Genomic DNA, 22703 nt, shown 5'->3' with positions numbered 1-22703 from the left:
ATAAAAGTGGTGGAAAAATAAAATTGCATGCAACACAAGAAACAAGTCTTACCTGATAAATGGCACAATGTAGAACTTTGCATTTCTGAAACATTAAGTGGAATAAACATCAAAGATAAACCCTAATAATTACACATGAAATACTTAAGGCACCTGGCTGGCTCAGTCAGTAGAGCATGCAACTCTTGATTTCAGGGTTGTGAGTTTGAGCCCCACGTTGGGCATAGAGCTTTAAAAAATTTTTAAAATATGGGGGCGCCTGGGTGGCTCAGTGGGTTAAAGCCTCTGCCTTCGGCTCAGGTCGTGATCCCAGGGTCCTGGGATCGAGCCCCGCGTCGGGCTCTCTGCTCTGCAGGGAGCCTGCTTCCTCCCCCCTCTCTCTCTGCCTGCCTCTCTGCCTACTTGTGATGTCTCTCTCTCTCTGTCAAACAAATAAAAAAATCTTAAAAGAAAAAAGATATATATATTTAAGCTACATTCCAGAAAAGTACGCTATAAGGACAAAAGATTGTATCATTACTGTGAAAGTAGAACAGAGGAGCAGAGGCAGGTGTACAAGGGGAAAGAAAGGACCTGTACAGCCCAACTGCCTAAAACAAAAGATTTTTAAGCTCTGTGTGATGGAAAAGTAGAGAGCCTTATGTCTAGTAATAGTTTACCAATAAGTCCACTCATTATAGAGAGCTATTAATTAGATGGAAGATTCTGGTTTCGTGATTCCTTTTCACAAGGGAAACTTTTATAGCTGTAATTAAAATAAAGGAAAACCATTTAGGATTATTCTCAATGAAATCACGTCTATTTACTTTAAAACTTCCCTACCTATTTGTTAAAGCTTTCAGGCTTTTCCCCCTTTGGTTTTATAGAAAGTCCTCCAGGGCTACTTCTTCATTCCTGAAATTACTAAAATCCATTCTCAGGGCAGCAGCATCTTCAAATCTATTCCCTGTGGGGTTAAACCCTCTCTTCTCAATCCCTCAGAAAATGAATTTAATATTATCAACCTAAGAAGCTGTTTCCTGATTCCCTCTCCCCACAAAAAAAAAAAAAAAAAAATCATTGATACCATAGGTGAAAAACTACTTCCAGTGATTCATGAAGGAAACATGTAAATCAGTGAAACACTGTAAATGAGTGAGCTGACTTCTGTAAAAGCAATCTATTTTGATGTGAAAATAGTACTAGCTCTAACACACTAGAAATACAGAGAAAATGCATTTTTAGGCTTCATTTTATGAATTCCCAAGATGAAAATAAGTTTAAAAAAAACCCCATACCTGACTAAGAAGTTGTCCATGAAAAATATTATTCACAACATTCAGAACCTGTTTGATAAGTTTCCTTTGAGAAGAAGGGATAAGAGCTGGTAACCTAGTACCAGTTGTCTCCAGTTCATGTTGTATTTTATCCAAAAGTTCACAAAGAAATTCCTGAGCATCCTGTTGGGCATAACCACGAAAAGCTGGAATTAGTCTCCACACGGAGTGCAGCATGGCAAATGGTGAGACCAAGGCCCACTTTCCAGACCACATGACTTGGAACAAAGTATGCAGTTCATGACAGAGAGAAATGTACTGGGAACTTGGCTCCCTTGGCTGAATAAGTTCCATCTTTCTACTCTTTGGCGCTCCACCACTTAGTCCTAATGACAAACTTGGATGTCTGGAGGGAGCACTGCCTGTATCTTTTTCTTGGCATTCATTCATTTGATATACTGTATCTGTGATTGGTGGGTGCTTATAAGGTGATCTTGTCTTATCACTAGCTGTCACAGCCAGCCATCGGTTCAGATCAAGTTTTAAAAAACATTGCCGAAAAATAAGTAAATGACTCAACACTTGAAGAACAGAATTCATATAGCAAGTATTTCCCAAATTTCTCAATCCCGTTACACCAGGGGTTACTATTGGTCTTCTTTTACCTGAGTCGTCACTGGCTTTTTTTAATCTTACATCTTCTGAGGTAGATACTATTTTATCTTTTGCTGGTGATGCTGGGGTTTGTGGTGAAACTTGAACAGGAACGATTTCTACTGTGGTAGACTGAGCTAGACCTTGCAAACGTAAACTCTTTCTAGGAGGTATAGTTTCCAGTTCTGCTTTAACTTGAAACTCTAATTCTTGTCGTCTTTTCCTTACTTCTCTTTTTGCTATTTTTTCCTGAAATTGTTCCTCTTGCCGTTTTCTTCCAATGGGTGATTGCTCAAACCAAGTTCGAAAGATTTTACTCATTAATATCCTTCTCCTGTGCCAAAGAGCAGTATACATTTGATCTTCATTTTGAAGCAGAGATCGGGTGCCATCCTGTAAGTAGTAATTATCATCACTCGTACCCATAGACCGCAAAACCCTTCCACTACGAGTGGTGCACTGATAATTTTGACTTTTGATTGCACTTAACATACTTCGTAGTAACTTCATGTCTCCAGTTGCATTATCATTAAGAACATAATCATCACAAAGGTAACAAAAAACATACATCTCATTCACCTCCAGCGCTACAGGATGACTGCTTTCTTGAAAGTGCTTGAGTGCATGTTCTTCAATGTATCTTCCACAGGCAACATGAGAACAGCTAAGGCAAGCCCAAATCGACTCAGTTGTATTGCAGTCCACACAATGCCACTTCTGAGGGTTGAGGATGGAATGGTCTTGAGCAAGCCGCAACTGCCCAATATGTTTGCACTTATCCATTGTTAACATTTATTTAGTCTAGCTGAGAAATGCATAATCCAAACAAGTCTCTGTTCACGATACCTGAAGCATCTGAAAACTAAGCAGAATAATACCATTTTTTAAATAAAAGAGCCAATATTTTTATAAGGTATTTTACCAAAATTATTTTATCTATGTTTTAAGATTTGATTTGTTCATTATTCATCTCAGAGAGAGAAAAGGGGGCGCCTGGGTGGTTCAGTCCATTAAGCGTTTGCCTTAGGCTCGGGTCACGATCCTAGGGTCCTGGGATTGAGTCCCTCAAAATAGGGCTCCCTGCTTGGCAAGGAGTCTGTTTCTTCCTTTGCCCCTCCCCCCACTCACATGTGCACGGCACTCTCTCTCTTTCACAAAAATAAAATAAACAAAATCTTTTTAAAAAAGAGACAGAGGGAGAAAGTGGTGGGGTTATGGACATTGAGGAGGGTATTTGCTATGGTGAGTGCTGTGAAGTGTGTAAACCTGGCGATTCACAGACCTGTACCCCTGGAGCTAATAATACATTATATGTTTATAAAAAATTTTAAAAATTATTTAAAAAATAAAAGTATTTTTTACACAATATATTTTTTTACACAATATTTTTTTACACAATATTTTTTTTTACACAAGTGCAGGGGAGAAGCAGAGGGAGAAGCAGACTCCCCACTGAGCAGGGGGTCCTGATCCCAGGACCTGGAGATCATGACCAGAGCCAAAGGCAGAGGCTTAATCATCTGAGTCACCCAGGTGCCCTTCAAGAATAATTTTATAGGGGCACCTGGGTGGCTCAGTGGGTTAAGCCTTTTCCTTCGGCTCAGGTCATGATCCCAGGGTCTTGGGATCGAGCCCCCCATGGGGCTCTCTGCTCGGCAGGAAGCCTGCTTCCCCGCCCCCCTCTCCTGCCTCTGCCTGTTTGTGATCTCTGTCTGTCAAATAAATAAGTAAATAATTTAAAAAAAAAGAAGAATTTTATAAATTTGCTTCATCTCCTCCCAATTTCTGGGCTGCCTGTCATAATACCATAGGCAGTTCCCACCATTCCCTTGCTCTAGAGGTCTGTTAATCTCTCATCTGCCTTGCTCTGAAAGAACACACACTTCACTTTACTTTCTTTAAAAACGAGTGTCTGGGGGGCTTAGTTGTTAGGTGTCTGTCTTTGGCTCGAGTTGTGGTCCCACGGTCCTGGGACTGAGTTCTTGCGTTGGACTCCCTGCTGGGCGGGAAACCTGCTTCTCCCTTTCCCACTCCCCACTGCTTGTGCCCCACCCCTGTCAAATAAATAAATAATCTTAAAAAAAAAAAAAAACTTTATAATTTAAAAAAAATTTTCTGCCACCATCTACTGGTAAAGAATGGGTAATGACCCCTTTTCAATGAACTAGAAAAAGATCTATCCTTTTACCCAACAGTCAAGGGCTGTTTACAAAATTACATTCTGTTTCTTAAAAATTGGGGCTGGCAAGACTCAAATATATCTCACAAATATCTACATTCTGAGAGCCCTATCCACAGAGTTTTTAAAGCATAACCATAGTTAAAAGCATGAGATCTGAAACAAAAACTTAGAGGTAAGAATTCTACCTCTGCTACATACTGTTTATATGTCTGATTTGAGCAAATATTTTAACGTCTTTAAAATTCTTCTGTAAAACAGGGAAAACTCATACCAACTTCAATGAAGAACGGAGATAATATAAAATATTTGTCTAACACACAGTAAACACCCAATAAATGGTAGCTATAATGAACATCTATTTATTTAAATAAATCACAGTATTCTACCTAATTACCATTTTAAATTTAGCTTTCCACCAGTAAATCAATAATGACCTTCAATTCATGGCTCTATAACATATTTTGAATTTGACAGACTTGACAGTTTACCTGAGGCGAGCAGAGAGATAGAAGAGGAGAATGCTTTTGTGTTTGAATAGCATCTCAGGACTGTGCAAGGATAAGTAAGCAAAAGAAAAAAGAAAAAAGGAAGAATATGAACTGGATGGCAATATAATAAATTTTTATATTCTGGTGGGCCTACACACTATCTGAAGTTAGAAGTGTATTCTAAAAACAAAAACAAAACCCCACCCCAATAAAACAAAACAAAATGAACAAAACCTATATGGCTTTGACCCAGAAACGTGTTTCTTTATCATAATAGAGTCACAAATACTTTTTGCTACAACTATCTAAAAATAGGGGCACCTGGCTGGCTCAGTGGATGAAGCGTGCAACTTGATCTCTGGGTTGTGAATTTGAGGCCCATGCTGGGTTAAGAGATCACTTCAAATAAAATCTTTAAAAATAGAAAATAAAAATAAAAATAGTAATCTAGTTAAAAAGTAGGGGTCACAAAATACTTTATTGGAGTGCCTGGGTGCCTTAATTGGTTAAGCGTCTGTCTTCAGCTCAGGTGATGATCCCTGGGTCCTGAGATTAAGCCCGTGTCAGGCTGCCTGCTCAGCAGGGTGTCTGCTTCTCCTCCCTCGGCCCCTCCCTGTACTCATGCTCCTGCATATGTGCTCTCTCTCAAATAAATAAATAAAATATCTTAAAAATTTTTTTCTTCATTGATTTAACACAAATTGAACACAAGTTTCAGGTCACAGATCGGGACCTAGTTACAAAACACTCAGAACATTTTATGGAGCATGACTGATGCTCTAAATTTTTTAGGGCAACAAGACAATATGAATTTCAATGGTACTTGCAGGTGCCACCTCCTGGGACCTAAGAAAGCCGCAAAGGTAAAGCTGATACTTGGTTCCTTCCCACCTCTTTTTTTGGTACAATTTCCTAGCAGTCAGACAGCGCCTCTCCCTCCACTTCTTAACTTTTTTAGATGTAGGCTGTATCTGAATAGGGACGTAAGGCTGACCAGTCTTAACCCTCACATGTACACACATTTCAAGCACACATTTTAAATTTATTTCTCGTCCTCCAAAATTTCCTGTGGTCGAAAACCTGTACAAATACAGTATTTTATTAGAACTGCTGGCATTCAACAATAGTTGCTAATGGCAAAATTAAGACATCAGTGAATGATATGCTCCATTATACTAAATCCTTGCAGGTACTGAAGCTAAATATCTCATTCTTGACTCCTCTTTCTCTCTCGCCACATCAGTCCTTCAGGAAAATTGGTTGGCTTTATCTTCAAAATATATCTAGAAACTGACTACGTATTACCTCCACTGCTCTCACTCTGATCCAAGCTCCATTAAGTCTCACCGGGATGACTGCAATAAGGCTTCTTAAATGTTCTCCCTGCTTTGATTCTTGCTGCCACCAAAAGTTCACACAGCAACAGCACACGCTGCCTTTAAACCCAGACACCAGGGCCCAGACCTGAGACTTTAGAGGGTCCCATTATGTGGAGTCAGCAGAGTCAAGGGGATGTGGTCACCTGGAGCCTACAAACATCTCCAACTCCCCTTTTGGACCCATTCACCTTGGAATGGGACCTTGGAAATTCCTGCCCCAATCATCACCAAGCCTGCTTCCAGGGCCTATAGGCAATAAAAAAAAGCCACTAATGAATTCTGTAGAGAAGAATGACATGATCAGATACATAGGTTACAGATGGATCTGAAATGGCAGATCTAGAGAAAGGATGACTGATTATAAGATATTATTCCTCCAAGTATTATAAGAAAATTCTAGCTGTAGCAGTGTTAAAGCAAGGACAGGAACAGAGGTAGATTAGTGTTAAAGCAAACATTGGCTGAAAGAACTGGTTCAATATGGAGATTAAGAGAAAAATCCAGGGCCCTCTTCTACTTTTATTTATTTATCTTTAAAGATTTTATTTATGAGAGTAAGAACGAGAGAGCAGAAAGCTCAACTTGGGTCTCAACGGGGATGGGCTCGATCCCAGGACCCTGAGATCATGACCTGAGCCAAGGGCAGACACTTAACCCACTGAACCACCAAGGTATCCTATCTACTTTTATTTTTAAAAGATTGTAAAAAATAAAAGGATCATATAAAGAATACAGAGATAATTTAGTTAAACATTCATTTCTGGCAAGTCAGACAGTAATTATTAGTTCAGCTTCTTGAGAGGAGGGAAATGCCGTTTACTTGCACTCAAGGGAAATTATTTCATTCTAAAAAATGTTTTTTTTTAAAGATTTATGTATTTGAGAGAGAAAGAGTGCAGAGAAAGAGAGAGAGAGAGAGAGAGAGAGAGAGAGAGAGGTCTGTATACAAGCAGGGGGAGGGGCAGAGGGAGAGGGAGAAGCAGAGTCCCCACTGAGCAAGGGATTCCCAGTGCTGGGCTTGATCCCAGGACTCCAAGATCATGACCTGAGCTAAAGGCAGGCACTTGACTAGGCCACCCAGGTGCCCCTCATTCTAAAATTTTAGAGGTGGTATGAGTTAACACCTTGCACAACATTCAGAAAAGAAGACACAAAATAAAAAATACCTAGAAAGAATACACATAGTTTATTCTGGGGTTATCCATATTTTCAAGTACCTAAAAATTATGAGCATGTTATTTGTGTAAGTTTTATGCAGGAATATATACATACTAGTGTATATTTAGCTATGTATGTGCTCAATATAGCCTCTTTACTCCTTTCTCTATATTCTGCAAATAGTTCCCAGTTATTACTAAAAAATCTATTTAGATGATTGTAAGGTCCTCACTACCCTTCAACAGGAAGTGGCCTATAATTAAACAGCATGTTTCCATTCAGTGAAAAATCATGAAAAGTGTAAAATGTGATGAGATGCCATTTCTCAGGGAGGCTATATAGCAGTGGAGAGGTATCACAGCAAAATGGTTAGAAAGCACACTCTGGAATCCAAAAGCCTGAGTTTAACACTTGGTTGTATTTACTATGTGACCTAGACAAATCACTTATGCTCCACTCACCTCAGTTTTCTTATTTAAAAAAAACAAAACAACAACAACAACAACAAAAAAACAATGGTGAGAAAACGAATACAGTTGTGGAGGGAATTAGAGAAATTTATAAAGCACCTAGAATAAATCCTGACACTTAACGTGGCTCTCAGTACATGTTAGCTGACAACGCTATTGCTACAACTACGACTAATTTCCTTCTAGTTTCATCACTTCTAGCCAGGGATTCAATCTTCCCAGCCATATATGTACTAAGCCCAACTACGGTGCTAACTGATAATTAAGATGTTGGCTGAGAACTAAGGTCTGACCTCTCCCAGGGTATTTGCATTTTAAAAGATCTCTCAAAGATAAAATCTTTTTTTTTTTTTTTAAACCCAAAGAAGTGAAACCAGGGTTGCTCACTTAGCTCAGTTGGTAGAGCATGAGACTCTCCATCTCAGGGTTGTGAGTTTGAATGGCATGTTGGGTGTAGAGATTACTTAAAAATAAATTAAAAAAAAATTTTTTTTAAAGCAAAAACAAAAACAAAAAAACCCCCACAAAGATGTAAAACCTGAATGGTGGAATGACAGATCAGGGAATTAATATTTTAGACCAGGGGGCCCACTTACCCTGTCTACTTATGAAAGAAACCAGGAGAGGGCAGACAACCAAGAGAAGGGCAGGGAAGTAAACAAGCGCTAGCAAACCAGGTTGTTGCCACCTGAGATTTCCAGTTTGCTCTGCTGCCTAGACCTAAAGCTCCAAGACACTTACTAAGGTATCCCCAAAGGGGCCTCATCACACAAAGATCTAAAAGCTTAGAGGAAAAGAAAAGGGGGATGGGTGTATTTTCTTGACACTTCCTATTTTCCTCCACTGGGTTAAGAGCGCTTCTTTTCATTTGCTAATTCACTGCGGAGAAGCTATGTATTGCCTGTTTAGCTTGCAGGTTGGCTACGTAATTTTTAGCAGTATATTCACTTTAAAGAGAGATAACAACATTTCTGCATCCTCCATGTAGAGTCTGATAAAATATTACCTGTGCCTATATATAATAGCAACACACAGTCATGATGTTTTGAATGAAATCTATATATAATGATTAAAATGATCTATACTACCATTTTCTCAGACATTTAAAAAATGTTTCACACTTAAAATTCCAAATAATACCGGGGCACCTGGGTGGCTCAGTGGCTTAAAGCCTCTGCCTTTGGCTCAGGTCATGATCCCAGAGTCCTGGGATCCAGCGAGCCCCACATCAGGCTCTCTGGTCAGCAGGGAGCCTGCTTCTCCCTCTCTCTGCCTGCCTCTCTACCTACTTGTGATCTCTGTCAAGTAAATAAAAAGTCTTAAAAAAAAATTCCAAGTAATACCTATAAAATGCTTTTTATAAAACCAAGTATGCGGGGCGCCTGGGTGGCTCAGATGGTTAAGCGTCTGCCTTCAGCTCAGGTCATGATCTCAGGGTCCTGGGATGGAGCGTCGCATCATCTGGAAGCCTGTTTCTCCCTCTCCCTGCCACTCCCTCTATGTGTTCCCTCTCTCGCTGCCTCTCTCCTCTGTCAAATAAATAAATAAATAAATAAATAAATAAAATCTTAAAACAAAACCGTATTTTACTTATTGAAAGCTGATTATTTTACATAGGTTTAACATATAATTAAAGCAATTATAAAATAGAAAACTAAAATAACTAGAAGAGAAATAAAACATTTGATTTTATTATATATAGTATTTTTAGTTAAAAATTTACATCGCAAAAAAAATCAAATCTCATGGGAAAAATATTTAACTTGTTAAAGTTCAACAGCACAAAATTGCTTATACTTATCACCTAGTGAAGACTATCTCAAATTAATTTTCACTTACTCAAATTGTGGCCCTTTGCAACATAACCGTCCAGGCTTTAAGCATGTAGTAATACCTTTCTGACATCTATTTCAATAGCTCCTCCTACTGGCACAGTTTCAATGATCAGATCTAGATAGCTGACCACCAAACCTTTCTGAACCAGTCTTAGGCACACTGCAAACTCAGTTTACCTATACATCTTGTCTTCAGAGAATTAGTTCCTTTTCCAATATCCTCTCATTAAAGATAGTATAGTATCATTCAAGTACCCAGGCTAGGTTGTTTTTTTTTTTTTTTCACTCGTCCCTCTCATCTTTTTCATACACACCCATCCTTTATTATTTTTATATATATATATATATATATATATATATATATATATATATTCATCACTCCCCAAGTCTTCTCATTTGCAGTTATCATTCTTATTATGCAGTTTATCATTCCTGAGATACAGCAGTAACCTCCAAACCTGAGGTACAGCAGTCACCTTCCAGTCTTATCCAGACTCTTACTCTCTTCTATGATATTATCCTGGTGAATCAATCTTCAAGTTTTCTTTGAGCCTTTAACTCTTAAAATCCTGCTTCCCACGTGCACAGTCCCCCCACCCCCAACCCCTCCCCAGTGCTTGTGCTCTCTCAAATAAATAAAATCTAAAAAAAAAAAAAAAAAAAAAAAAAAAAAAAAAAATAGGAAGTCTAGGGACGTCCTGGAGGCTCAGTGGGTTTAGCATCTGCCTTCTGCTTGGGTTGTGATCGTGGGGTCCTGGGCTCCAGTCCCGCATCAGGCTCCTTGCTTGGCAGGGAGCCTGCTTCTCGCTCTGTCTGCCACTCCCTGTGCTTGTGCCCATGCTCTCTGACAAATAAATGAAATCTTAAAAAAAAAAAAAGTATACTTGAGAGAGAAAGAAAGAGAAAAAGAATAGGAAATTATGGGGGCTCAGTGGGTTGAGCCTCTGCCTTCGGCTCAGGGGTCGTGATCTCAGGGTCTTAGGATCAAGCCCCGCTTCCGGCTCTCTGTTCTGTGGGGGGCCTGCTTCCTCCTCTCTCTTTCTGCCTGCCTCTCTACTTGTGATCGCTCTGTCAAATAAATAAATAAAATCTTAAAAGAACAAAAAAGAATAGGAAATTATGGATCACTAAAACTGCTCCCCACCCTCAACCAAGTGGCCATTTTTCCCTCAGGGAGAGTCAAGGCAGTTTCCTGATATTTTATAATATCCTACTTTCTCCATCCTTAACCATAGCCTACCACATGTCTTGTCCCATTTTGTGTGCATTCAGGTACCCCAAAAAGATTTTATACAAAAATTAACTGAGACATACTTTCTGACCCCTGATTAAAATTGTTTTAGGCACCTAATTGGCTTAGTTGGTACAGAATGCAACTTTTTTTTTAACATTTTATTTGTCAAAGCGCAAAAGCACAAGCAGGGAGGACAACAAGCAGAAGGAGAAGCAGGCTCCCAGCTGAGCAAGGAGTCCCATTGCAGACTTGATCCCGGGACCTTAGGATCACCACCCGAGCTGAAGGCAGACGCTTAACCAACTTAGTCACCCAGGTGTCCCCAGGATGCAACTCTTAATAGAGGATTCAGCTTTTGGGGGGAAGGGGGGAGTACAGGGAGGAGCAGAGGGGGATGGAGAGAGAGAATCTTAAGCAGGCTCCACACAGCAGGGAGCCAAACACACAGGGCTTGATCTCACAACTCTGAGATCATTACTTGAGCTGAAATCAGGAGTCAGGAGGCTTTACCCACTGACCTGAGCCACCCAGGAGCCCCTAGAGCATTCAGCTCAATCATGGTATCATGAATTTGAGCTCCATGCTGGGAGTAGAGATTACTTAAAAATAAAATGTTTTAAAAAATAAAAAATAAAAAAATAAACAGGGGCACCTGGCTGGCTCAGTTAGTGGAGTGTGCAACCCTTGACCTTGGGTTGTGAGTTCAAGCCCCATGATGTGTGTAGAGATTACTTAAAAAAAAAATCAAGTCTTTGGGGTGCCTGGATGGCTCAGTGGGTTGAAGCCTCTGCCTTCGGCTCAGGTCATGGTCCCAGGGTCCTGGGATCGAGCCCCATGTTGGGCGAGATCTCTGCTCAGCGGGAGCCTGCTTCCCCCTCTCTCTCTCTGCCTACCTCTCTGCTTACTTGTGATCTCTGTCTGTCAAATAAATAAATAAAATCTTTAAAAAAAAAAAAAAAATCAAGCCTTTTTTTTTTTTTAAGTAGGCTCCAAACCCAGTGTGAAGCCCAACACAGGGCTTGAATGCATGCCTTTTGAGATCAAGACCTGAGCTGATATCAAGAGTCAGAGGCTTAACTGACTGAGCCAGCCAGACACCCCCAAAGAAAAATCTTTAAAAAAATAAAAATAGGGGCGCCTGGGTGGCTCAATGGGTTAAAGCCTCTGCCTTCGGCTCAGGTCACGATCCCAGGGTCCTGGGATCAAGCCCTACATTGGGCCCTTTGCTCAGCGGGGAGCCTGCTTCCCTCTCTCTCTCTGCCTGCCACGCTGCCTACTTGTGATCTCTGTCAAATAAATAAATAACAATTTTTAAAAAAAATTAACATTCCACTATTAAATTTGTTATCCTCAACAAAATGATCTTTTCAGCTGACCACTCCCTTTCCACCTATTTTATCTTAAGACACTTAGAAAACATGGAAAGCTACAGTTATCGTTAGCAAGCTTTGGAAATTCCTACAGGAGGTCAGTTACTAAAGATCAGTCACATAAAAGTCACCTCAATCCTCTAGTCATTGCAATTAGTAGCACAATTTTCAGATTCTTTGCTTTAAAAAATGTTAAATGTTAAATGTTTTTGTTAAAGATTTTATTTATTTGTCAGAGAAAGAGAGATACCACAAGCAGGCAGAGAGGCAGGCAGAGAGAGGTGGGGAAGCAGGCTCCCCTCTGAGCAGAGAGCCCAATGCGGGGCTCGATCCTAGGACCCTGAGATCATGACCTGAGCTGAAAGCAGAGGCTTTAACCTACTGAGCCACCCAGGCACCCCTAAAAACTATGTTTTTATGAAAGACAGGAAGTTACAGAAAAAATAAACATACAAAAAAATAGCCAAACTAATTACTATTTTAAAAAGTAACACAGAATAAGGGATCTGACCAATATACATACCTAAAAATTATTTTAAAATCTGAATAGATGTTAAATATTATGCTTTATTTAGAAGTTTCTCCCTTTTCATAGCTCATACTTAGTCAAATAATGACATTTGCATTTTATATAGTTCCCAGTGTCTCATAGCACAATTTCACACATTTTTTAAAAAAATTGTTTAAAAGTCTTGAAAGACCACACACAAGATCAATCTAAACTCCTCAAAATGGCCTATACGAGCCTTCAAATTGGTGCACAGTATATACTTTTCTACTTTCATCTATGACCAGCCACTTCCCACACATCTTTTGTTAAAATGTTTTTATACACAGATGACCACTTTGTGAATAAATTCAATTTTTAAAATTTTTCATAACTGGGATATTTACTAAGGCTTCAGGAAATGGGTGTGTACATTTTATATACATTCTACTTCAGTTAAAGAAAAAACATATGTACCACTGGGCATAAAGAATAAATATTTAGGGATGCCTGGGTGGCACAGTGGGTCAAGCGAAGGACTCAGTTTCAGCTCAGGTCATATCTGGGTAATGGGATCCAGCTCCACCTTGGGCTCTGTGCTCAGCATGGGGTCTGCTTAAAGACTCTCTCCCTATGTCCCTGTCCGTGTGTGTATGCGCTTGCTGTCTCTCTAAAATAAATCTTAAAAGGGGCACCTGGGTGGTTCAGTTGTTAAGCTTCTGCCTTCAGCTCAGGTCATGATCCCAGGGTCCTGGGATGGAGCCCCACACTGGGCTCCCTACGCAGCGGGAAGCCTGCTTCTCCTTCTCCCACTCCCCCTGCTTGTGTTCCCTTGTTTTGTTTCTCTTTGTCAAATAAATAAATAAAATCTTTAAAAATAAATTTTTAAAAATCTAAAAAAAGAATATTTAAATTTATCTCATTAGAGAACCTCCTAAAAGGATAGATATTAAAGAGTTGGCATATGTTGAATTTTAACAAAGATAATTATTACAATAAAACTTAACTATTTTTTTAAAGATTTATTTATTTATTTGAGGTGAGAGGGACAGAGTGAGAGGGAGAGAGAAACCCAAGCAAACTCCATGCTGAGCAGGAGCCCCATAAGGGCTGATTTCACTCAGAAATCACGACTAGAGCCAAAATCAAAAGTCAGCTGCTTCCAACTGAGCCACCAAGGCGCGCCACAAAACTTAATTTTCTTTCAACAGTACCAAATAACCTAAACAGATCCTCTAAAAGCTATTAAAAGTAGGAAGATCTGTTATTTTCCATAATAAAAGATAGAAGGAAATGGCAATTTCAATAGGAAGTAGGTCTTATGAATTACTAGCCACCTCAATGTTTGCATGTATTTGAATGAGAATAAAAATAACCTTATCCATGGTAATTAGGGCAGACCCTACCCAGTCCTTATGAGCAGTTTCCAAATTTCCATTTATTTTATTAGTACCCTGTACTCTGAAAAGATGTTTGCAAAATACCAAGGGTCAAGCATAGTGCCTGGTACAAAGGGCTTCAAAATTTTGAAGTTAGAAATTATTGAACGAACACAATGAACTCCCTTTTCCCTCTTAGGTATGCTATTATGCCTATTATGTGCTTTGGCACCTCTTGTCAATCATGATGTATTTCCTTTCCTTTATCCCTAGAAAGACCCTGGTTATTCTTTCTTCCTCTAGAGACCTAGAATCTATAATTACTCTGATCTCGCTTGAAACTCCTCATTAAACAAAAAAGGTACCTTTTTACCCTGAACCTTCTTCATGTCTCTAACACTGCCTCCCCAGAAGCACAGAGATTGAATCTAGTTGATGATGTTCTAAGAAAAAGCTCGTGGAAAGCAAGTTTCTGCCACCAGGTTATTTGATTTCCTCACCCATCACTATTTTTAAGTATTTCAATCATGGGCAATTTTGTTCCAAAATATTTATCATTAGTGTCATGCCACCATACTTCCACATCAATCTGGTGCTAATTTCATAACAGTGGGGGAAACGTTCACAAAAAATTTGAGCATTGTAATATGGGTCTAGAAAACAGAATTCAAATACTTTGTGTAAAATGCCTAGACTATCATTCTAGCACATTCATGACTTGGCCTATCATGCATAAATTAGCTTTTCCTATGTTATGGAGAACTCCACTAAAAGTGAATTCTTAATAATAAAGTTTTATGGTATCTGAAGGTGCTGTGAAAAACCACCATACTTTAATAATCTTAATCACTGCCAGAAAGCCAGTATTATAAAATCCTCCTATATTTTAGTTACTTGTCACCTATTTAGGTTGGGCCTAAGGGCAGAACAATTTCCCACATTTCCTGCCTTGATTAGACTCTTAAACCTGTGTCCTAGTCTCTCTAATCCCCCTCAACCAGACAATTGCAAAAGAATCCGGCAACCCGGTTTGTTCTGCCCAACATTACAGGAAGGAGAAAAACTTCCAAGCATCCTTTTTCGGCCACCAAGAAGCCAAGGTGTTGCCTTTCTCTGTATCTCTGTACCATTCAAAAACACGAACATTTACAGGGGGTTTTCCTCTACGTTAAGCAAATAGTCAGGTACTGGGGATACAAACAAAATATAATCAGACTCAGCCCTCAACCCAGTGAGCAGAAAATCCTCTTATATACCACCAATGCTATAATACTCAGTAAGATTCAAGTACGTAAAGGAAAAGTTCGGTAGCGGGTACATATGATAACTTATTCCTTTGTGTAGTAGAAAACGAAAAATCTGTTACAAAGGGGGGTAGAGACAATTAAGTAGAAACAATATATGTCAAATATTTAATCCGAATCTTCAACAGATTTTCCATTTTAAGAATTAGAAAAAGCGTATCATTGTATAGCATGCTCAACACAGATTTACTTAGCACTTAAATGTTTGTAAGCTAAAAGATCTTGGACAATTAATATTTTGAAAGAAAAACAAGATAAATGTTCAATCAAAACAGCTAAAAAAAAAAGTTCAGCTTTCTACAATGTACGCATCGAACTCCTTGTTCAATATTAGAATATCTCTAAATTTCAATACGGATAATCTACAATGAAAAATCCTAGACTGAAAAATCTGCCATCCATTGCAAAATTAATAGCTAGTACCCCAAAAGTTAGAGAAATCAGAGCAAGAAGGAGAGGAAACTAAACAAAGTCAAAACGTTAAAAATCTCTAAGTTCTGGGGGTGAGGTGGGGGAAATTAAACAAAAATAAAAATCTCTTTCAAGTCCCAAGATGCTAAATTAAGGATAAAAAGATTAAGGTTCTGAGAATACGAAGTTTTCCTCTCTTTCAAGACAACTAAATATTGAATCTCACCGAGATTATGAAATATTCTATAAACATGTGCTTAACTCCTGTTGGCTTTCTGAATTTGATCAGAGTGAATAGCCAATTCTTTTTCCTTGTTTACACTGAATACTGGTTTTAAGGACAACTCAAAATGGAATTCCAGGCCCAATGTTACCAACCCCCTACTTTTTCCCCACAGGCAGCTACTTCACAGATAATAAGGAATTCAAGTGCAGGGCCTGAAGGTCCTATTTCCATGCTAATTTCACAATCCCGTTACTTGCAAGATATGACCATTAGAGTTTAAGAGTGGGGGAACTCGGGAGGGCTTAAAGACAAAGCGACTCTCTTAAGACTTGCTAAATTGTTTACTTCCAAAATTAAAACTACAAGAAATTACCCAGTTACCAGAAGAATTTACAACAGGTCAAACTTGGTTGAAACAATTACCATGTTTCACTTTTTTTTTTTTTTTTTTAATTGGGAATGGGGGCAGGAGGAGGGTGTCCTACCGCCTCTTAAACTTGAGCATTTCTTTCTTCGAATGCTGACACATTTCTTATGCCTCAAAAATGGGTTTAGCCTATTAGCATTCCTTCCCCGAAGGCCAGCGGGGATGGTTTAGGAAGCTGGTATTCAAAAATCGCAAGTGTCTCTTAAGTGGTAGCAGGTGCTGTTAATGCAGGGACTCAATCCAAGGAGGGAAGGCAAGCCTTTCCTCGCAAACGGAGGGCTAGAAACTGCCCTTCCAACGCCTCCCAGGGGGCTTGGAGCATCACTTGGCGGCAATCAGAGCAGAGGTAGGATTCGGTTTTATCTCCACAGAACCAGCTCTGCAGAGGGCCCCAGCGCGCATCAGATTCGCGATCACAGCTCCTCAACGCTCTCGAACGCCGGTCAGTGAACATCTTCCCCTCCGCATCCCCGAAAGTCTTGCTATTTCACCCCTTCTCCCAACTCGTCCCCCTCCAGCCCAGCGCGAGGTGGCTACGCGATGACCGGGGCCACAGGAACGCGGCTCTTCGCAGCATCTCTAGGCACTCTTGAGGTGGTCGGGCGCCGGGACCCCGGCCAGGGCATCGCACAACCCACCGAAACTTCCCAGAGGCGCCAATTCTAAATTCGCTGGACCCGCCGCCGCTGCCACCGCCTCCTCCTCGCGCCCCTGGGCTCGCTCCCCTCAGTCCGCCCGCAGCCACCCCGTCCCTCCCTTAGGGATCCCCCTACGTCCTCCGCGGCGGGGAAACGCCGCCAGGTGCCTCCCAGCCCTGGGGGCTCCAGTGGAACCTTCGCTCCCGCAGAGACCCCGTTCGGGCAACCGCCGCAGCAGCGCGCCGGTCACGCACACTCACCAGCCCGAGCCCGAGCGGCCATCTTTGCGCTCACCCCGGGACCCCCGCCCCCGGGTTCGGTGGGGGCCGCGGCGGCGGCGGCGGCGACGGCGGCGGCGGTGGTCCGGTTGAGCGGCTACGTCACTAGTGACCACGCCCCGCCCCGCTCCCCCCACCCCACCCCCGGGCCTTGGGAGTGTTGGGGGTGCAGATCCATTCGGCGGCTGTCTACCCGCTGCGGGAGCAGGCCTGAAGGGCAGGAGGTACCCGGGCTTCCCGTCCGCGTCAGGGGATGCTTTTCCTGGCCTGCGTATGGCTCTGCGTAGACCGTAGCAGCTTCTTCCCAAGGCAGGCTTCGCACCTGTCCTCACCGTCGCGGCCTGGGACGGTACAGCCACTGTTGAGCACTTTTCTGTAAGATGCAGAATATTCCACGGACTTAAGTACTCTGCCACAGCATTTCTGCGACTCACACCGCGTCAAATTGTTTGGTAGAGACGCGCGCCAATTCCATTATTTTCAAAATGAGTGCAAATTAACTGGCGTAGAAATTCCTGGAGAAAAAGTTTCCTTTCCGAGGTGCAACCTAGGTGTGAGCTCCAGGTTATCCCCCTTGAATTCGGTTTCCTCAGTTAGCAGTTGGGCAAGTAAGGTTCCACATTCAGCAGAGAGATTACTTAAAAAAAAAAAAAAATCTTACTTTAAAAAATACTAAATGAAGGATACATAGGTCAAACCAACTATATCTGCCATTCCTATTCTTCTGAGAGCTCTTTTTTTTTATAAATTATCTTGTTGGAGTATATGGCCCCTTCTCTCTCTTTTCAAGAGTTTTTAGAGTGGGACGAATACCAGACCCCAAACCAGTCTGTAGGAAGCTCTTCCAAAGCGCTCCTTGGGGCTCTGACAGTGGAGCATGAGGCTCTTGATCTTGGGTTTGTGAGTTCAAACCACATGCTAGCTACAGAGATTAGTTAAAAACAAAAATCTTAAAAAAATAGCTAGCTAAATAAAAGCACTTGTCAATCTGTACAAGGTGAAAGGGGTTGAGGTTAACTGAATAATGATTTAAACATGCCTTTAAATCTTTAAATCTAAAATTTCTTCCGCTACCATTTTATTCTGGGTCTTAACCTAGGCCTAAATTATGGCATGTCTAGCTTGTTTCCTGATACCCCTCCGGAACCTCTCTGGGGGTAATTGAGAGGTTTTTCTCATGTAATTTTCCTATTTGTTTTACACCCATCTCATGAAATCTACGCTTTTTACTGTAACAACAACAAAAGTCTTCTTCCTTCACATGTCATCAAAAGTCTTCCCCAAACTTACCCATTATAACCTCAAAATCAGTCTTTCCCCTTATCAACCTTTGACTGCTAGGTCAGTCTCTTTACGGTCTCACACACTTCGGGCACTTCCCACCTTTTAAATCAGGGCAGATGTTTGTCTCCTAAGTAGAAGGCCCTCCAACTTTCACTCTTGCAGATCATTACAATCAACTTCTTCCCGAGCTGGCCTAAGCTCTCACCTCCTGGAAATTGCTTTCCTAGTAACTAGGCTTTCAGATCCCCATCCCCCACACCCCAATACATTATTATGCAGTCACAGCTTTTGTTCTGAGTTCCGCGCCTGGTTCTCTCTGCATTGTAACCTCTTTGGGGACAAGGAATGTGCACTTGCTCTGCTTGGGTGTCCCTCTACAGCTCTTTGTATGGTGCTGGCCAAAAATTCTCTTAAAAATGCTTAATGAATTGATGGAATTAGATGCTCCCTCGCATAATATGGGACTGTGGAAATGATGTGGAGGGGTTTCCCTTGTTTCCACAGTCCCCACACTGGGAGAAATGGCAATTTGCCCTTTTTTTAAAGTAAGTAGACAGTTTCCTAACAAGATAAAATTTTAATGATTCTGATACCTCAGTTCTGAGGCCATGTCCCACTTGTGAAGTAGGTAGAACATAAACCTGTTGTTTCTTGGATCCTGAGAGTGTGAATGAATTAAAGGAAGACAAAATCCTGCAATTTTTGTTTAACCTTACAGCTGCTTTTCAGTCTTTGTGCTCACTTTTAGAATTTTCTATTCCAGTCTTTCATGAAAATGAGAAATATCTTAGGAATCCTAATTGACAAAGAATTTAGGAGCCTGTTAACTTTGAGGAAGCTACAAGAATTTCCAGTTTGTTAGACTAAATGTTCCTATCAATAGTTTTAAAGTTAGGAAAGGTTCACTTGACAAATATTTTTTGGACACCTAATGTGCCTGGCACCATGCTAGGCACTGAGAGGTCTATGACCTTCATTTCAATGGTAGAAAGAGATAAAGGGTTTAATGGAGGAAATAGGGAAAGAAAATACTACAGGACTCAGACCTAAAGTTTGATTAAGGTGTAGCAACACCCTGCAGTTGATTTTTTAAAAATAGAGTGAGCCACAGAACCTTTAATTCGAGGAAAATATACAAGAAAAAAGTTGAGAGAGTAATACTGAAATAGAATGGCAGATGACAAGATATGGTCTTAGTAAGTGAATATAGATAGAAGAAAGCAGCAAGAAATGGCTTTAGAATTAGCCTTTTTAATTCTCTCTTTTTTAAGTAGACTCCATGCCCGGTGTGAGGCTTAAGATGGAGAATCCCATGCTCTACTGATTGAGCCAATCAGACACCGTTTTTAATTCTAAAGAAAGAACAAGGGCTCTAACAGGTAGGGGGAGGCAAATGCAGGTTAAGAAGTAGAAGATACCAAAGCTGATTTAATTTTTTTTAAAAGATTTTATTTATTAATTTGACAGAGAGGCAGGCAGAGAGAGAGGAGGAAGAGAGGCAGGCAGAGAGAGAGGAGGAAGCAGGCTCCCTGCTGAGCTCGATCCCAAGACCCTGAGATCATGACCTAAGCCGAAGGCAGAGGCTTAACCCTCTGAACCACCCAGGTGCCCCCAAAGCTGATTTAATTTTAAAGGACTGTTAAGTGTTCACTTGGTGGCCTGTGAGGGTAACTTGGACCTTGGAAATGAATTTCCAACATAACCCTACTGGAAACTGAAACTGAGCCCAGAGTTTTGGCAATAGCAGTAGCAAAATTGTGAAGCTAGAAATTTTGTGTCTCCTTTTTTTTTTTCCGTCTTAAAGATTTTTATTTATTTATTTTTCAGGGAGAGAGAGAGCACAAGCAGGGGGAGAGGCAGGCAGAGGGAGAAGCAGGCTCCATGCTGAAGAAGGAGACCGATGCCAGACTCAGTCCCATGACCCCAGGATCATGACCGGGAGTTCAAGGCAGATGCTTACCTGACGGAGCCATGCAGAAACCCTGGAGTGTGTGATTCTTGATCTCAGAGTTGTGAGTTTGAGCCTTACATTGGGATAGAGATTACTTAAAAAGTCTTTTAATAAATAAATAAATAATAAAATAAAAATAAAATGAGATTTTAAGCATTGTGGAAATAAGTGGGATAGATATTTTCTTAAGCCTTGAAACCTTTCTAAGGATAACCTAAGGATGGGTATGTGTATAATGATAAAGCATGTTTATCTAGTTATCACAATGTATGACAGTTTATCTAGTTCTTTAAATGTGTTGCATGTTTTACTTCTGTCTCCTCTGTAAAGTTAGGAAAATAGTGTCTGTCCTGTTTTTCTTACAAGGATGTTTTAAAGATCAAATGAACTTTTGCATGTGTAAACCCTTCTGAAAGTGTAAAGAGAAAAAAGTATATGTATTTATCATTATTATTTCTCTCAGGATTATTGCTATCTTGTAAAGTTCCTTGAGGTCAGGAACTGAGTTTTGTTCATATTTATAATCCTTTAAATTGAGTTTCATTTCTGTACTAAAGGAATAGTTCACTGGAGGATAAACACTGTAGACGTTAAAATTAGTTACAGTACTGTGAGAAACATTTTGAACAAAGTTTTAGACTCCCTTTCTCATAGAAAGCAAAGAAAGGATCTGGAAAAGTATAGAGAGAAAGGACAGGGGTTAGAGTTGAAATTTTAACTTATAACACTTTAGTAAACCATGCCAAGAAGATATTAAGAATACCTTTTTCTTTTTTTAAAAGATTATTTATTTATTTGACACAGAGAGAGAGACAGCCAGGTGGAACAAAGGCTGGGGGAGGGAGAGAGAGAGGGAGAGGGAGAAGCAGGCTTCCCGGTGAACAGGGAGTCTGATGTGGGGCTGGATCCCAGGACCCTGGGATCATGATCTGAGCTGAAGGCAGACACCTAATGAATGCAGCACCCAGGCACCCCCTAAAAGTACCTTTCATGAAGGAAAGTACTCTTTCTTCTTCTTTTTCTTTTTCTTCTTCTTCTTCTTTTTAGTTAATTAAGTTATCTCTATACCCAATGTGGGACTCGGATTCATGGCTCTGAGATCAAGAGTGGCTTCTTTTTCCAACTGAGCCAGACAGTGATCTTTCATGAGGAAAGATTATTGAGGTATTTAAATTTTATTTTAACTTTGTACATGTTTTTAAGCCCATTCTTAAAAAAAAGGGGGGGCACCTGGGTGGCTCAGTTTGTTAAGTAACTGCCTTTGGCTCAGGTCATGATTCTGGGGTCCTGGGATCAAGCATCTCATCAGGTTTCCTGCCTAGTGGAGAGTCTGCTTCTCCCTCTCTCTGTCCTTCTCCTGACTCATGCGCTCTGTCTCTCTCACTCACATTAAAAATAAAACATAAATATATTTTTTTATATATTTATATATATATATATAAAGAAAAGTATAGGTGGTTAACCATAATTGTTTGTATAATTATTTACATCTTCCCAAACCATTTAGAAATTGAAATACTTCAGTGTTGCAAAAAGCCAAAAAGCTGAATATAAAGCAGCAATCAATGCAGCAAAGTACTACATCAATTAAAGGAAACTTCATACTGTAGTTTCAAGATATATGCATGCAATAATAAAAAAAAAAAACAAAAACCGGGGTGCCTGGGTGGCTCAGTGGGTTAAAGCTTCTGCCTTCTGCTCAGGTCATGATCCCAGGGTCCTGGGATCGAGCCCCGCATTGAGCTCTCTGCTCAGCGGGGAGCCTGCTTCCTCCTCTCTCTGCCTGCCTCTCTGCCTACTTGTGGTCTCTGTCTGTCAAATGAATAAATAAAATCTTAAAAAAAAAAAAAAAGCCAACAATTCTGGGGCACCTGGCTGTCTCAGAAGGTAGAGCATATGATTCTTGATCTTGCAATTGTAAATTTGAGCCTCACCTTGGGTGTAGGGATTACTGAAAAAATAAAATCTTAAAAAAAAAAAAAAAAAAAAAAGAGCTAACAGTTCTTCATGTGCAGGAGCTAGGATAATCACTTTGCTCTTCTCTGCCATCTTAAGGTGACTTCCTTTCAGGCCAGAGGGCCTACTTGGTGACATCATTGCTTTAGCCATCTAGTGTATATAGGCTTCTCCTTGTTCAGCTAACCAGAGATTAATGAAATTCTAGAAAACAACATTTCCAGAGGAGATTCTTCAAGGGAAAAGAAGTTGTATGTAAGGCAGATAGTCTTCATCTATTTCATTTTATCTCTGGTCCTAAAACTAGTGTTTATAGAACTAAGCACAACATAGGCT

At 40.4% G+C, this 22703-nt stretch overlaps 1 protein-coding gene across 1 annotated transcript in view; it reads right to left on the bottom strand.

Moving 5' to 3' along the window:
* The window catches only part of LOC111142100 (ubiquitin specific peptidase 44), a 30775-nt gene extending 12099 nt beyond the window's left edge, over nucleotides 1-18676 (bottom strand). The window contains exons 1-2 of the mRNA XM_022495054.1: nucleotides 18467-18676; nucleotides 1278-2772 (exon numbers count right to left, since the gene is read on the bottom strand). Of these exons, the coding sequence (XP_022350762.1) occupies nucleotides 1278-2702 (1425 nt within the window). The 5' untranslated portion in view covers nucleotides 2703-2772; nucleotides 18467-18676. The remainder of the gene's footprint in view (nucleotides 1-1277; nucleotides 2773-18466) is intronic.
* Between the last annotated feature and the right edge of the window lie 4027 nt (nucleotides 18677-22703).

This window comes from Enhydra lutris, unplaced genomic scaffold (genome assembly GCF_002288905.1).
Source record: "Enhydra lutris kenyoni isolate GAN:26980312 unplaced genomic scaffold, ASM228890v2 scaffoldscaffold7, whole genome shotgun sequence".
Taxonomy (NCBI): Eukaryota; Metazoa; Chordata; class Mammalia; order Carnivora; family Mustelidae; genus Enhydra; species Enhydra lutris.
This window is presented reverse-complemented; position numbering and strand designations above follow the sequence as displayed.